General features: G+C 41.1%; 1 protein-coding gene across 4 annotated transcripts in view; it reads left to right on the top strand.

Moving 5' to 3' along the window:
- prdm11 (PR domain containing 11) overlaps positions 1–17,437 on the top strand; it is a 125,551-nt gene that overhangs the window by 70,834 nt on the left and 37,280 nt on the right. The window contains exon 8 of one of the 4 annotated variants that reach the window (XM_067993651.1): positions 8,475–9,532. The exons of the other annotated variants lie outside the window; for them this stretch is intronic. Coding sequence (XP_067849752.1) covers positions 8,475–9,532 — 1,058 coding nt within the window. The remainder of the gene's footprint in view (positions 1–8,474; positions 9,533–17,437) is intronic. 4 annotated transcript variants of the gene reach the window in all.

The following is a 17,437-nucleotide window of genomic DNA, read 5'->3' as shown; positions in this document are numbered from 1 at the left end:
CTTCCATTGTCCCCGGCCAGTGTGTTCTACATATTCATCACCCTTTGTGTGAAGTGATTAAATCTAAACTGTCTATTTATCTTCTGCCTTCTGCGTTTGAGTTTGTACCCCTGATTAGAGTTTGTGGTTATGTAAAACAATTTATTAGGGTTCAGTTTGTCTATACCCCTTAGATCCTTGACAACTTTAATATGGTCTCCCCTAAGCCCTCTTTTCTCTGGTAACATTTGCAGCTTCTCGAGTCTCTCTTTGTAGCTCTGGTGCTTACTTTCCCAATATCTGTTTATTTGACCTCCTCTGTACCCTTTCCAAAGCCAGGATATCCCACCAGTAGTATGATGACCAGAATTGTACACAGTACATAGTGCTGGTGAACTCAATGCAGGCTCACTATTGCCCTCTTTAATTGATTATATTGGTATCTGTGTATTTGAAGCTTGTTGCATGAAGTTTTTCTTTTAAATAAAATTTGGCTATTCACTAGAACAAAAATGAACTGCATCTGACTGTTTCTGAGCTGTAGGGCACCCAAAACTTTATGGCATTGATACATTTGTTAGGAAATGGGTTTGTTCTTGCAATTTCCCTGAGTGATGAGTTTATAATCAAAATTGTCCCTTTGGGGGAAAGTACAGGGTGAAGAGCAAGCACTACCACCTCAAGGAGGAAAAAGAAAAAGGCCATTCTCAGGAACTCCTTACAAACTGTTTCTGAATTGCAGTGGTATTACCGTACCAAATTTCTTTCTAGTGCACTTTGCTGGATTATAGAATTTTTTTTCACTTTGCATTTTGTGACAGTACTAAGTAGTCTTCAGTCAAGCAGAAAATAAATCAGCAGCAGGACTCCTGAAGGGAAAATGAAGATAAACACTATTTTGTTGAAGTCCTCGTGTAAATATACAGATTTAATATCATGTATCTTCGGATCCTTTGTGAACTGGATAGTTTGTGAGCACATGTTTTATAGTTCTATATTTTTTTTGGGAAATCAAGATATCACAATGCCTAGAATTTTAAACAGAAAAAGATAATTGACTGGCAGCCAGGTGTCACAAAATGGTAGGATGCTGGCTCATGCCTGTGTTTTCCCATGTGGTGAATTACTGATTTCAACAATTTGGTGAGATCATTTTCCTGGGTGAAATCAGTGGACAATTCAATAGCTCATAATTATTTGCATTGATGAAATCATGGGCAAAGTTAGCTTTCCTTCATTCTCGTTGTAGGAATGGTGCAGGACCTTCAAACAATAGAGGAGAGGGTCTAATGTACATTTTGGATAATTAAAATTCTTCTAAATGATGAGATTTAACAGTTGTTATAAGGGTTGGTGTTTTCTACTGGCTTTTTCTTTACTTCCATATTTAAGGGCATTCTTGTTAGGAGATTGAATTAATTCCATAAATAAATTTAATGCAATCAAGTTGTAAAATACTTTATGAATCACCTGAGGAAATACGTATTTTCTAGAAATTAACGTCATTAATGGCAGATGAAGTTTAACGCAGAGAAATGCAAAGTGATACATTTTGGTAGGAAGAACGAGGACAGGCAATATAAACTAAAGGGTACAATTCTAAAACAGAGAGATCCGGGGGGTATATGTGCACAAATCGTGGCAGGGCAGGTTGAGAAAGCGGTTAAAAAAGCATACAGGATCTTGGGCTTTATAAATAGAGGCATAGAGTACGAAACAAGGAAGTTATGATAAACCTTTATAAAACATTGGTTCAGCCACAACTGGAGTATTGTGTCCAACTCTGGGCACCGCACTTTAGGAAGGATGTGAAAGCCTTAGAGAGGGTGCAGAAGAGATTTACTAGACTGGTTCCAAGGATGAAGGACTTCAGTTATGTGGATAGACTGGAGAAGCTGGAGTTTTTCTCCTTAGAACAGAGAAGGTTGAGAGGAAATTTGATAGATGTATTCAAAATCATGAAGGGTCTAGGCAGAGTAGATAGAGAGAAACTGTTCCCATTGGCAGAAGGGTCAAGAACCAGAGGACATAGATTTATGGTGATTGGCAAAAGAACCAAAGGCAACATGAGGAAAAACTTTTTTACACAGCGAGTGGTTATGATCTGAAATGCACTGCCTGAGGGGGTAGTGGAGGCAGATTCAATCATGGCTTTTAAAAGGGAATTGGATAAGTACGTGAAGGAAAAAAATTGCAGGGCTACTGGTAAAGGGCGGGGAGTGGAACTAGCTGGATTGCTCTTGCAGAGAGCCGGCACAGACTTGATGGGCCGAATGGCCTCCTTCCGTGCTGTAACCATTCTAAGATTTCCCCTATCCCCTCTACCCTGCAAACTTCTACTTTCCTTTGGATGCGACTTCTAGAATAGCTTCAAACTTTTACTTAACTGGCAATAGCGCTGCACCTCATTGGCCCACAGAGAGGTCCCAATGAAGATGGACAAGCCAAATGAGTTCAGTGTGGTGTTGTATCTTGTGTGTCGGTGAAGAACTGATGGAGCCAAGCAAGGAAATGTCAGTAACAAGTGGCACAGGGACTGTAACCCAGAACCTTATTTTTATTCCAGTGTTCAACCACCTCAGATGCTTGACCAAACAGAACTTGGGCAGGTAGTGTAGTCCTGTAGTGATTCAGAAGCGTTTTATGTTACCTCAGTTTTACTTGTTTTAAGGTTCACTCGTCCCTAGCAGATGACAGCATTAAAGAGAGAATAACACTAGTTCCATTAGATGTATTCTTCACTGGTATTTTTTTGTCTGATTCCTTGACATAGTGAGAATGATACATACAGGTATTTACATTTTAGCACTCTGTTGGCGTTTAAGTAAATAATTTTCACCTATAATAAAAGCACTAATTTTGTATTTAAAGGGAAACTTCAGGGAAATTGTGCCAAAAGCAGATTGCTAAAGCCTGCATGCCCTTCTCTGCTATTATGAAAATAAAATAAGTCTTTTAGTGCTTTAAGCACAAAATCTCCATAGCCAATACCTTGCCCCATTACTGGAAGAGGTAATTTATGAAGAGTTACCTAGAGATTTCAGTAGCAGTGAATTGCTGATCTAGGTTAGGTAGGATTTGCTTTCTTCTCTGTTTAAAAAAAAATCAACATTGCTTCACAGAACCATTCTTTCCTCTTTCACACCACAAAAATAGCAAACTAGCATATTCATATAATTAACCTGCCAAGCATGGTGGGATATTTTTATTTTAAAAAAAATCCACCTTTTTAGTTTTTAAAAATAAATCACAGTAGAACCACCAACAGGAGTTGTAATGTTCAGCAAAAGTTAATCAACTAGATAAGCTATGTTATTTTAATATTACTGGAGTTTCCCAATAACCATTTAAAATGAAAAATAAATTTTGGATAAGATTTTAAGTGAATTGGGGATAGGAAACATATTTCTGTCAGATTAGAGGTAATCAGTTAGCCACTTTGATGGTTCCCCAATCCAGGTATTGTGCCTAGACCACAGGAAATGGAAAAATAGATGTGTAAGTCCTAAGTTTCTTGATTTAAGAGCCAGTCACTACTCAGTGTTTTTTTTTTCTTCCTTTTGCATGATGCAAAGAAATATCAGGGTTTAATGCTATCGGGGATCGCAACTCAATATAATATTTTAAGATTGAATTAAGTTTCTCTATTTGAAGTCCACAGACCTACTACTAAGCTGATAATTTCATACTAGTAGTTTGCATTTCCTGATGCTCCATTTCTAGGTAATATTATTATGTAGTTCCTGTAAAATTTTATCGTAATGTCAGGAGGCTTTGAAGTGTGGTTACAAGTCTCTGATGACTATTTCAATGTTTTGATGATTTTCTAAAAGCAAAATTCTTTAAAATTTGACCTTGATTTCTTTTTGTTTTGTGCTGATCTATCAGTTCATCAAATGCCATTTGCATTGATTAGGTATTCATGCTCTTATTAATGATCACTACAAACTTTTCCAGATGGATAGATCACTATGGTTAAAAGCCCCTGCAGAGCCTATTGTGAGGTTAAGAAAAATAATGTGAGACAGTTTTTAATGCTAGTCTAAACAAAGTCCAAACAAAGATGGTAGAAACAATTCTTTCATATTTGTTCATCCTCCATATTCACATTAATAGGTGATTGTCCTAAAAAAGGAAATTGGTACCCTCTAAGACAGTAGCCATGTGAGCGCCATGATCTTTCCCTAGCCCATGCTGTAAACAAAACCTTGTTCTGGATATTGCACCTTGGTAGTTCTTGTCCTGTCATTGCTAGTCGTTGCACTTTTTCTCCTGTCATTAGTAGTAGTTTCACCCCAGGATAAAGTTCTTCTCATTGTTTAATTGATTACTTCCTTCTGAGACATTTTGTAAGTTCTTACTTAGTAGCTTATCGTCCTTTTGCGGTCCTTTTAAACAAGTTCATGGACTTTTTAGTAGCTTCTTTGTCATCATTTGGTCTTGCTTTTGATGCTTGGTTTGTTTCAGTCCTTCAGTCAAAAGGTATATTGACCATATCGTAATTGATTGAAGTCCCCTTTGTTTCCATGGCATTTGGATTGGTCAGCGCTAGCAGGATCCCTTTCAAGATAATAGATTACCATAACACTAAGAGGCTCATGCAGGACATTAGCAAATTGAAAGAAAATAGTTCTCTCCACGGTATTTTGCTGCCACACAGTCAGGGAGACTTTTGGGGAGAAATTCAATTCATAGCATCCTATTTTTCCACTGTAAAATTGGCAAAAAAACCTCAAAATTTTGTGGCGAATGGAAGACCAAAGGCTAGGCAGTCAACAGCATGAAAGTGCAATTTTAAGTGATTTGGGGGAGAGTTTTTTCCAGGGCGGATGCAGAAGAAAGGAGTCGGAAAGGGATAGGTGGATGTGGGGGATGAGGGATACAAGGAAGTGGTCGGAGATGAGATGGCCTTGTCTGTGATTGAGACCGTGGGAGTAGAGAAGCCACATCAGATGCCAAGGTCGATGAGGTGCCCACAAATATGGATAAATTCAGTTTAGAGGTGAGGAACTGTTTAACTATGATAGTGCCTTAGTTAATGGGGCCACAGAAATATGTAAAGGATCAATAATATAGGATGTAAGGTTAGGGGGTGGGGGCAAGTTGGGAGGAGTTCATAATAATGTGAATTAAACATGGTCTGTGGAAGAAATGGGATTGATTGATCAAATGGCCTTTTCTTATGCCACGATCTCACATGTTATTCACTCGTTTGCATATGTGACTAACATTAGTGCAAACTTCCAAACTTATAGAGGATGAATTTCCTTGGAGCTTTTTCTATTCCCCCTACTGTAACTTCGGCAGAAGTTCAGTGGAAACCCCATCTACGTATGTAAACCTCTGCTGAAGTGGCGGAACGGGAATAGCTCCGACAACTGCTGGGGAGAGCCTCGCTAGCTCCAAACGCACAGTGAGCGAGCAAGCAGAATTGGGGCTACAATGTCGTAGCTATAATTCTGACTCATGTCCGCATTTAATGAGGCTGTGCACTAGGGTTAGATGAAGTAGGGAGGGAGGGGGCTCGTGTGGAGCACAAACACCGGCATAGACCAGTTGGGCCGAATGGCTTGTTTCTATCTATAATATTCAACGCCACTGAAGCAATCTGAGGATGATACTGTGAAGACGAGGGTGTGCTCTGTTGCCCATTGTTTAACCATTCATTACACATCTCCTTATTGAACGACAGCAATCCCTTTCATATAGTAAAATTTTTTGAGGGGCAAATTCCCCTCCAAGTCATACACCATCCCGACTTGGAAATATATCGCCGTTCCTTCATCATCGCTAGGTCAAAATCCTGGACCTCCCTTCCTAACAGCACTGTGGGAGAACCTTCACCACACGGACTGCAGCAGTTCAAGAAGGGGGCTCACCACCACCTTCTCAAGGGCAATTAGGGATGGGCAATAAATGCCGGCCTCGCCAGCGACGCCCACATCCCATGAAGGAATAAAAAAAAGGATGCTGGATGTCTTTCAGAAACAGTAGAACATTGAAGCTATTCCCAGGCATAGGTGCCATGATCAAGTATCCATTTGATTAAGCCTCTGCATTGTAAAAGAAAGCAGGGTTCCCTTTAAGACAAGAGGTTACCACAGCACTCACGCGGGACATTAGCAAAGAGTAAGAAAAAAGCCCCCTCCGCTTGGTACCTTCACTGCCACACAGTCAGGGAGACTCTCTGGGGGAGAAATTCAACCTCAGTCACCCATTTTTCCGCCATAAGCTTGGCTCAAAACCTTTACGTTTTAGTGTTGCGATCTGCTATGCCTGAACCACATTAGAATTGTAGTGGATGCGATATTGGCTTGGGTTACTTTTAGTTGTCCTGAGTGTCCGCTTGAAATAAGCATTAGGCTCCTTAAATATGCAAATAGTGATCCTGCGCCGGTTGTAGGACCCTGAATGTGAAATTCAGGTACAAATGAGCACAACTCGTGCTGCATGTGCTCTGCCCGGTTGTACCAGGCTAACCAGCAATCCTTAAATTGGAGGCTGTTCAAAAAACAGTATTTTTGTAGGTCCACCAGAAGCAAGAGTTTGTTTTTGAGGCCCTTCCCCCCCCCCCCCCCTCCCTGACATGAACTGACATTCGGCACAGGTTCAGCAAATTTGGCTCAGGGCTCAGGCCTCAGGCTGGTACGAACTGGCACACGGAGCCATCACTCTGCAGATTTTGTGCCAGTTTTGGTTGCAAGTTGAATTACTTTGCCTCTGCCACTGCTTCTCCTGATACTGACACAAGATCCAACATTTTGTGGTTGAGTGGGTTATCATGGTGGGTGGGCAATGTTAGGGAATGTTTTCCCTCTTTCTTTCCACAGAAACTTTCTGTAGTTTAGAGGAATTGTTCTTCAGGAAAGTTAGAGGGTGCTTCTGTCGAGGTGCTTGTGCCATTGTAATTTTAAAAAAGCTATTCCTTCGCAGACCAAGAAGAATCTTTTAGTGGATGAAAACCACTAGTGCTACTCCCATTATTTCATTGTCTGAAAGAGGATGGGGCAAGGGTCTTGAATTAATTTTGCCCAAACAAGATTTCAAGTATGTAGCTCTGTCATACAGGTAGCAGCACATCCATAGCATTGCATAGCTGCCATAGACTTGAGGATGTATATATTCTCATGACAGGATAACATTTTCCAATTAAAAAGTCTTGAGGAACAATGTAGAGAGAATAAACTAATAGTAGAAGTACTCTAGTTTAACCTGATCTAAGCAGTGGCAGGCTTCATTAAATTGCAACACCAAAGAAATTCCCAAACTTAGATGATTTATTCAAGTTCTCTCAATATCATAAACATGTCAATCTGAGCAGATTGCATTTCCCAGGAAAACTGAGATTCTTCATCGGCTGTGAGGAATCCCCATTGGAGCTGGTGTAGGATTTCTCCTTATTAGCTGCTGATTCCATGTATTTCTGGGCATAGTGTGGATTGCTTTACAACCATGTACCTTGAATGCTTTGTCCTTTCAATAGGATGCAGGATTCAAGCACAATATTATTTATGGATTATAGGTCTGGTAGTGGCAGCCATCAGTGTGGTTCCAGATGAATGACTTTGAGTCCATTTCTATTGAACTTTCTTTCAAACAAAATATAATCAGCTGATTATGATCAATCTAGTAGGGTTAAGTGTAATAATAGCAAAAATGTCTGATCTCGCCGTCGAATCCTGCTGACACATTTCTGCTACAAATTTTAAACAAAAGTCCTTTGACCACGTAGTGCTGCTTCTTGCTGATGGCGTAATGGTGCCTTGCACTTGAATATGTAAATGATTATTTTGGTTTTGAGAATAAGATACTTTATCGTGAAATTAGTTCATTGGTTGGCATTGCTTTAGATGGCTTACTTTTCCTTTACTAACGATAGACATATATACATAAAACCACTAGGTGCGGTTTTTATGCCCAGGAGAAATACAGGCCATCACATTTAGAGGATGATTGATCCATTTGGTGAGATGATTAATGCATTGTGGATTTTTGTTATTTGTAAAGAGAAAAGCCGGTAGAAGTGCTTAGTACTGTCAATAGATTCAAAGTAGAAAAATAGTTTTGAACTGGGCTACTCCCATATGATTAGAAAGAATTGTGCACAAGAAAGATGACCTGGAAATGAACATTGAGTAAAGATGTTTGGCCAAGTTTAAGAGTTTGATGTGTTTTTTGCGGAGGGAGGAAGTTGTATTTGTTCCAAAAGAAACCAATAGAAAGTTCGCACTTTCTACATAATGTTTTCTTTATTCCTCTTTTTAAAAGTATTTTTTGTTCTTAAATACAGCCTATGTGTTCCAACAAAAGAGATACTGTCTACTCTGCACAATTAACTGCAGAACTGCTCTTCATACAAATAATAAGTAACACTTGCAAAAGTTAGTAGTCTACTTTTTAAAGTCTTGTTTCTCACTATATGACAACAGTTTTAATCAAACATTCCCTTATAGGCATTGATTTTGATGCAATTAACTTGTGTTTTATTTTTTAAGTTCCTTCTGTGGCTACATTTGCCTTTCTGGAAAATCTTGTCCAGTACTACAGACTCCATCTTTTGCAATCAGAAGTTGGAGAAGAAGGAGGCACCCTGATACCTATGCTACCAGACCACCAACAGCAACCTGTAAAGGATACGGTTCAACACCATTATTCTCAACATCATTCTCATCACCCACCAACTCAGCTACACCTTCAGCAGTATCAAACTCAACATCCAGAACAACAACAACCAGTGGTTCATCAGGGTCCAGAACCTCAACAGACACAACAGAAGTGTTCAGAGCAAGAGCTTAAGGTTGAACAATGTGATGAAATTCAGGATCAGCATCATAGCCAACAATATTACCCAGAGCGACCCAAACACCAGTATCAGCAGCAAAACCTCAAAGAACAGCCCTGTGAGGTACCACAAAATAACAGCCAGTGCCAACAACATCTGGTGGTGGAGCACCATCCATTGAATCCACACCAGTTGACACAAATCCAGCAACAGTCGCCACAGCAATTGCCACAACTACAGCAACAGTCGCCACATCAATTGCCACAACTACAGCAACAGTCGCCACATCAATTGCCACAACTACAGCAACAGTCACCACATCAATTGTCACAGCTACAGCAACATTCGCCACATCAATTGCCACAACTCCAGCAACAGTTACCACATCAATTGCCACAACTCCAGCAACAGTTGCCACAACAATTGCCACAACTCCAGCAACAGTCACCACATCAATTGCCACCACTCCAGCAACAGTCACCACACCAATTACCACAGATGCAGCAGTCATCTCCACACCAACTGCCACAACCCCAGCAGCAACTACCCGATCAGAAGACATATTTATGGCAGCACGAAGACTTACAGCCACTGCTACCACCACCACGTCCACAACATCCACTTCACCATCAGCTTCCACAGTACCAATGCCCTTCGCTGCAGGAACCACCACGTCTGCAACATAGGTTGCAACCTTCAACTTTCAAAGATATTTGTCGTAATCTGAAAGCAGTAGCTGCTCGTAAACGTATGCGACAGAGCCAACCATCGGTAAGAATCATCTTTTTATATAAAATGAATCTTTCATATTGGTTGGCTGTTTTCACTTGAATGTAGATGAATCAAATGAAAATCACTGTCTGCCAGTTCACTAATGATCCTAAAGTGAAATACATTTAGGAGGTATAAGTATGATTTCCATGGATGTGAATTCACAGAATAAAACTACTTTACAGTTTCCGAGAAGCTACATGAACAGAGGGTGTGAGAATTTAAATAGTTAGGGGGTGTGTGTATATGTGTGTGAGTAAGTGCCAGAGAGAGAGATCCGCTTTACCTAGAGTAAAGGATGTCAAGGCCTTGGAAAGGGTGCAGAGGAGATTTACTAGAATGATACCAGGGGAGAGGCACTTCAGTTACATGGAGAGACTAGAGAAGCTATGATTGTTCTCATTAGAGCAGAGAAGGTTATGGGGAGATTTAATAGAGGTGTTAAAAGTTATGAGGGGTTTTAATAGAGTTGATAGGGAGAAACTATTACCACTGGCAGGGGGATTGGTAACCAGAGGATATAGAATGAAGGTAATTGCCAAAAGGACCGGGGGTGATTAGAATTTTTTTTACGCAGCGAGTTGTTATAATGTGGAATTCGCTGCCTGAAAGGGTGGTGGAAACAGATTCAGTAGGGAATTGGATCTATACTTGAAAAGGAAAAAATTGCAGGATTATGGGGAAAGAGCAGGGGAGTGGAACTAATTGGATAGCTCTTTCAAAGAGCCGGCACAGGCACGATGGGCATAATGGCCTCCTGTGCTGTATGATTCTATGATTTAAATACTTTAAATCTGGTATTTCTATACTTGAACACTTGAGGAAAATATTCTAAAAGTTATTCCTATAATATGTAGAGCCGTATTGAACTCAAATTAATATTGCACTGACCAATAAATGGTACTTGAACTTTAAGTAGAGGAAATAAATCCTACAGAAAGTTTAACATACTTTTTAAAATAAACTTAAGACTTGAGCTCCCACCATTGCCCAGTGGGTGAATGCATCGGCAATATTGTACTGAGCCATGTAGACCAAAAAGGTTTCCGGTTTGAAACCTGAGTTAAATGTTTCCATCTGGGGCACCAGTGGTATCACTTAAATTGGCCTCAGAATCCCCAGAAAGAGGGTGGTTCCGGCTGTTAGTGCTCATGGAACCAAATTTCTGTCCGGGTCACTGTTTCAGGAGGTGTGGGTAAAGGAAGAAAATGAGGGGAAGACTAGAAACTTAGTTACAATAGAGAAGGGCTGCAACAGACTGAATAATTAGATGTAAATGGGAAGTAAAATAATCATAAGGGAACACAGATGGAGGTAAATACACCAATTTTATACTCAAAAGCTGTTTCGTTAATTCGTTTTTCAGCCTCACCAAAACTTAACTTTACCCTGCGTGAGTTGAAGTATAGGACTATACTTCACAAGGAATCCATTTTTTAGATTTACTTGAGCTGATATGCTTCAAATGAGGACATTTCTTGTCTGCACATTCCTCTAATTTTGTGTGATGATATTCAATATTAAAAGTTTTTGGAAAATTAGTTTTGTATTTGTCAAATGTAAAAAAATAGTTTTTGTAATTTGAAAGCTGAAATGGCATTTCAGTGCTGATAAAAGGGGTTGAGTGGTTGATAAGATTGTTTCAAAGTAAAAATATGTTCCTTTCTCAGTTCTATTTTCTGCTATTTTGATGAGCTTGTTGGTGAGTGGGGCAACACTGTTGAAAACTTGGGACAGTCAAACCTCTGTTTATTTTCATTGATTTAGATTCCATATTTCAGAAGCACACAATGGCACTAAGTGCTGGGGACTGTTAAATTTTAGTCTTTCCCCATTTGTTTTCAAATCCAGCAGCCTGGGTCTTGTTCCTAGACATCTTTTAAGCTCTCTGTATGGTCTGCTACCAGAATGGTGAGTGTGGTGTGTAGGGTGGAGATCAGAAATGGCAGCAGTTAGTTTGCACTGCCAATGATCCATAGAGGTTTACAGCTTAGAAGGTGGCCCTTTGGCCCATTGTGTCAGTGCTGGCTCTTTGCTAGAACAATTTAAAAAATAATCCTAATGCCCTGCTTTCTGTCCATAGCCCTGTCTCTTTTGCAGCTTCAAATAGTTATCCAATTTCCCCTTAAAAGTGGTCTCTGCCTCAACCACTTCCTGTGGCAAAGTATTTGATATTCTAATAACCCTTTGTGCGAAGAAACTTCTAACCTCGTTCCTCACTCTCTTAGAGATTTTAAATTGATGACCCCTCGTCATCAACTAGAGGAAATAGTCTTTCCCTATCAGACTGGCTCTTCATAATTTTAGATACTTCTATTAAGACGCCTCTTAGCCTCCTCAGCTCCAGTGGAAATAGTCTATATCTGAAGTTGCTCCTCATAACTATAGTTTCTCATCCCTGCCGTCATCTTGGTGAATGTTCTCGATAGCTTTAATGTCCTTTGTACAATTGGACCCCAAAACAACACACTGCACCTAACTTGGCTGAACCAATGTTTTGTATAAGTTCATCATTGCTTATTTACTCTTGTTCTCTATGCCTCTATTTGTATTACCCTCATTTCTACTGGTCTTTTTTATGGCTTTGTTTACCTGCATTTGCAATTTTAGGGAATTATGGGGTAGGAATTTGAGTGGGTGGGGGGACGCAGGGTACTATCCCTGTCCCTGTACTAACTTTGGACTTGAAAGTGCATATAGTGCTTACACTGACTCTTTCTGACCTCCATTGTTCCTGTGCTCCACTGGCTGCTCTTTCTTGGTATGAAACCAGCTGTTTACTTTTTAAAGTGCTTGTTGCAAATTTTGGGCTGCACTAATTATTCTCTCTGGTTCAGCACTGTCAGCCTCTCCCATAAGCAAACACCCTGTCCCTTACGATCAGGAGTTTATCTTTACTGTCCAATGTTTAATCAGTAAGGGGAGGGGTAGAAAAAGGGTGAATGAGTAAGGGGTGGAGGGAAAAAGAAAGGTGAGGGGAATTAGAGGAAGAAGGGAAGGGAAGCAGGATGAGGAGAAGAAGTAGTGAAAGGGTGAAGAGAATGCAAGAGCTGGAGAGGTGTGGTGAGGTGTGCATCAGAGAAGGAACAGCGAAAATTATGAAAAACAACAGCAGATAGAGTGATAGATGAGGGGGTAGCATGTGACGACGTGATGCACTGCAGGCATTGGAGACAGAAGCACACGGTAAAGAAAGGATGAGAAGAGAGAATAAGGAGAATGAGAAGAGGAGGGAGACACCCTCAGCTATACAAAGATTACACATACACATAAGACAGACAACCTATCAGGAGTAATGTCAAGAAAGATCTATAGTGTTTGAGAAATATTGATTACATGCAATTTTTGGTGGTCACATATGGGGGAGACAAGTTCAGACATGGGAGAAAGAGAGAGAGGGGGGGGAAGACAAGAAGATGGAGACAGAGAGAGAGAAGTTCAGATCTGGTGAAAGGGAGAGAGAGAGACAAGTTCAGACATGGGGCAGGGATAGAAGGAGATAAATTCAGATACAATGGGGGTGATTTTAAACCTCAAGAACGGGTGGGTTGGGTGCAGGTGGGAGTTGAAAATAATTATATTTTTGGGTCGCAACCGTTAAAATTTTCAGACTTTGCATTCCCAGTGGGAAGCCTGTACTTTTACGTGCTGACGTTAAACCCGGAAATAAAGCCGGGTTGCAGTTGTGACCCAAAGAACACCTATTTTCAACTCCCACCTGTCCCCATTCTTGGGGTTTAAAATCAACCCCAATGGGAGGGAGAAAAAGATACAAGGATGGAGAGATGGTGACAAGTTCACACTGGAAAGGAGAGAGGGAGACAAGATCAGACTTGGGAAGGGAGAGACAGAAGTTCAGCCATGTAGGAAGAGAGATAGACACATAAGCCTAGATTTTACACCCCTCTGCCCCCTCTTTCCCCCCCCGCCGATGGGCAGGAAAGGGTCAGGTGAGGTGGTAAAATCTTGAAATTCGTTATCAACTTGGCACAGAAAAGAAGTCGATGGTCCAAAAACTACGTGTAAAGAATTTTACCTGTCCTGTTCCCGGCACTGTGACGTAATATTAACGGCATACCGGGGGAGTCCAGCACTGTCTGCTGCCCGGCAGCAGAACCACGGCAGAAGGAGCCGACTGGTCAGAAGAGGCCAAGGTAAATCTTAGAAATTTGCCTGTGAACTTGTGGAGCAGGAGTGCTTCCCTCAGACTCCTCAAGGAGTCCTTGTGCCTCCCAGCCCGGCCTCCCCTCGATCACAAAGGAACTTTCTCAGTCAGTTATGTAACCCTTGGGCAATGGTTTACTGTTGTAGCCCACAATTGCAATCAGTTTTTTTTATTGTGATATAAGAAGCTAATGCCCCTCCCCAGTTGCACTTAATCGCCCTGGAACCATTCCTTCAACTGACTGACGGGTTCCGGGCTGCGGCCTCCTGCCACCAAATTGCCACTCCCGCCCGCCAACCAGGTAGTGAATCTGGCCAGGTGTCGGGCAGGACTCTAGGAAGTTTTATTCAAATGAGGCTCTGCCATTAAGATCGGCAGGGCCTCCACGCCCTGAACACTCTGGCTGTGCCGTCCGCTACCAGTCTCGCGCGCACTATTTCCACCCTTGGAAAAATTGAGGCCGTAGAATCACAGACTTTTACAGTGCAGAAGGAGTTCCTTTGGCCCATCAAGTTGGTGCTAGCTCTTTGCTAGAGCAATTCAAAACCAATCCCACTGCCCTGCTCTCCCTCCATTGCCCTGAACTGATCCAAAGATTCACAACCCTCTGATTTGAAATTCTTTATCCCAGATGGCTGTGGATACTGAATCGTTGAATATATTCAAGGCTGAGATAGACAGATTTCTGGACTCTAGTGGAATCAAAGGATATGGTGATTGGGCAGGAAAGTGGAGTTGAGGTTGAAGATCAGCCATGATCTGATTGAATGGCGGAGCAGGCTCGAGGGGCCTTTTGGCCTACTCCTGCTCCTATTTCTTATGTTCTTATCTTAAACATGTATCCATTTTCCCTTATTAGATGCAACACTTTTTGCCTCAACTCGGCACAGCAAAGAAGTCGATGGTCCAAAAACTCTGTGTAAAGAATTTTCTCCTAATCTCTCACCTCACTCTTTTAGTGATGATTTTAAATTGATAAACCTTCATCACTGACTTCCCAATCAGAGAAATAGTCTTCCCTGAGTCATCCTATCTAAACGCTTCATAGTTTAAAAAAACATTCTATTAAAATCTCTTCATCTTTCTCTGCTCCAGTGGAAATAGTCCTAGTATCATAGCTATTTGAGAGAGAGATGTTCAGCCTCATGGAGGGAGAGAGCATGTTCAGACTGGTAAAGAAGGAAAACAAGATTGGACATATTGAAAGGGGGAGAGCTCAGACACATGGGGTTAAAAATTCAACTTCTACAGGGGCGCTACAGATGGTAGCGTATCGACGGCCCGTTATGCACCGTGCCTGATTTTCCTTTCTAATGACTTCAGCGGGTGTGTAACAGGTGGCCTCTCCGTTCTTTTTGCGCCCCCATAAAGATAGAATCATTCAGATATAGGATGAGAGAGACAAAGAAAAATCAGACAGAAGGAGAGAGAAATGCTCAGACGTGGGGAGACTGGGCGAAGGAGAAACAAGGGAACATTGGGAGAGAGAAATGCAGACACTTGGAGAGGGAGAGAAAGTGACAAAAGAGAGATATATAGTGACTTTCAGCCACAGTGATAGATGCAGAACTGCTGATACACAGAGATAGAGAAGCTATTCCACTGATGCGCAAGACATGCAGAATAATAGAGGAACGAAACACAAACACACGTACAGGGAGAGAGAATCATATCCGTCCAAAAGAGATTTGTTTTGGTTATTTATAGCTATGTCTTGTCGTGCGAGTGGAGCTGACCACGAGCAAATGTTTACTAAACATGAAAAAAAATTGTTTCGTTGAGAGCTTCAAGATTTTGCTGCAGCAAAATTAGGAATGAGTGCTGGAGTTGCTGCATTGTGCACAGGGCTTAAATGGCAAGCAGAATCCAGAAATGTACTAAGTATGCTCCCTTTTTATAAAAGAAAATGATACTACCACCAAGAAAAATCTTTGATATTTTTTAGAAACATCAATTTTCTTGCTAACATGGAGATCCTCGATTAGGAATCTGCTCCCTGCTTACTTGCTGTGGTAGCATAAATTACAGGAAGCATCCCGGAGCAGCTCAATTTCAAACAGCAGGAGGCATGAGCCCAATGTGGCCAGAGGGCCACTCTGAAGCTGCTTGAACCTAGGAAACTACGCTATAGCCTGTGAAGTCTTTTTCCAGGTTTGGGAGCTCCAAAGGTTTTTGAGACTGGCTTGCAGTTGTGCCCCTCTTGTTTGTACTGGTGTCACTCTGGGACACATGGGAATGCTTTCTGTTAACGATGTCACCAGAATGTCTAGCAGGGAGGGAAACCCTACTCAAGACTCTCCATGTCAGCAGGAAAATTAATATTTAAAGTAATTTAGATTGCAGCAGTTCAAGAAGAAGGCCCACCATCACCATCTCCAGGGCAACTACGGATGGGCAATAAATGCTGGCCTTGCCAGCGATTCCCACATCCTGAGAATGATTGAAGTTTTTTGGTGAGTGTCATTTTCTTTTATTAAAAAGTGGAATAATTTGAACAAAATGTGCTTCCCTATGACTTTTCTTCCTCTTTAAGCAGAAAGGGTGTACATGATACAACAAGAGCATGGTCTGTGTTTTTAAGTTCTGCCCACAGGTCAAGGCAGTTTCTTGATGGATAGAAACAAGCTAGGTACCAGTCCAGCTTATTAATAGTGAAGAGAGGATGCTAGTTTATGATGTGTAATTTACGTTAATTTCATTCTCTGTGTTTATATGGGAGAATTTTTGTGTCCATTAAGTTAAGCACATTTCTTAGCACTTTTTATAACTGGTGTCAGCATTGCATACTCTTGAGGTCAGATATAGCATAGGTTAGACGCATCCCTATATCCAGAGGTAAAACAACAGTGTTCTAATTGACTGTGTACCATATCCAGTTTATTCTAATAAGGTGCTTTGAGATTTCTTTGGGCTCTATGCTGTGGGAAAGCAGCTTATATTGATCACTATCATGGGTTTACACACTTCAGTGTAGCTGGCTTCAACTGCAGAATCAAAACCCTGTTTAATTACAAATGTATGACAGGCTGTGTACTGCTTTGCCATTTTGAGGACTGCATATGCACAAGGTATTGAGGTTGTGACACCCACAACATCTGGCATTAACCCATAGGCACACAAAATCTGACAGAACATGTTTACTGAGCATTCAGGAGCTTGGGAACCAGTGGCAGATCAAGAGACCCAGCAAGACCAGGTCTCTGCTGGTGTCAGAATTACAGAATCATGTATGCTAATGTTCAGTAGTGCTGCTGACTAATCAGGGCCTACTTGTCAAGAATCGGTGACATTACCAGAGTGGAAAAGTACCTATAGTTTACTTCTACTAAATGTAGTGGTTTTGAATAAAATTAGGGTTCAGATGATCTTTTCTACTCGGGTTAAGTAACAGGATCTTTAGGTTCTTTATTGTGGATATTGTGCCTTAAAAAACAAATAACCCAGTCAGTGGTGAATTAGCTGATCTCACCGGCATCAGTAGAAGCAGTATAATTGGCTTCGGCATCTTTGGGTTAGCAAAGATGAAAATCAGCCAGAGAATCCTGCTGTGGTGAAATATACTATAAACCACTCAATATTTGGACTCTCACATCGAGTACCACCAGAACGCTGCCAGCTACTGTGGGACTGTACCTCAGCAACAATCAATTTTCTCAGGAGAGAGGAGGAAAACATTGCAGAAGGGCAAGTTTTTTTAAAAAAAATCTAAATAACATGCTGCAGTTATGGCTACATTTCTT

The sequence above is a fragment of the Heptranchias perlo genome, chromosome 12, assembly GCF_035084215.1.
Source record: "Heptranchias perlo isolate sHepPer1 chromosome 12, sHepPer1.hap1, whole genome shotgun sequence".
NCBI classification, from domain to species: Eukaryota; Metazoa; Chordata; class Chondrichthyes; order Hexanchiformes; family Hexanchidae; genus Heptranchias; species Heptranchias perlo.
Note: the sequence above shows the minus strand (reverse complement) of the source record. Positions and strands in the feature narration are given on the sequence as shown.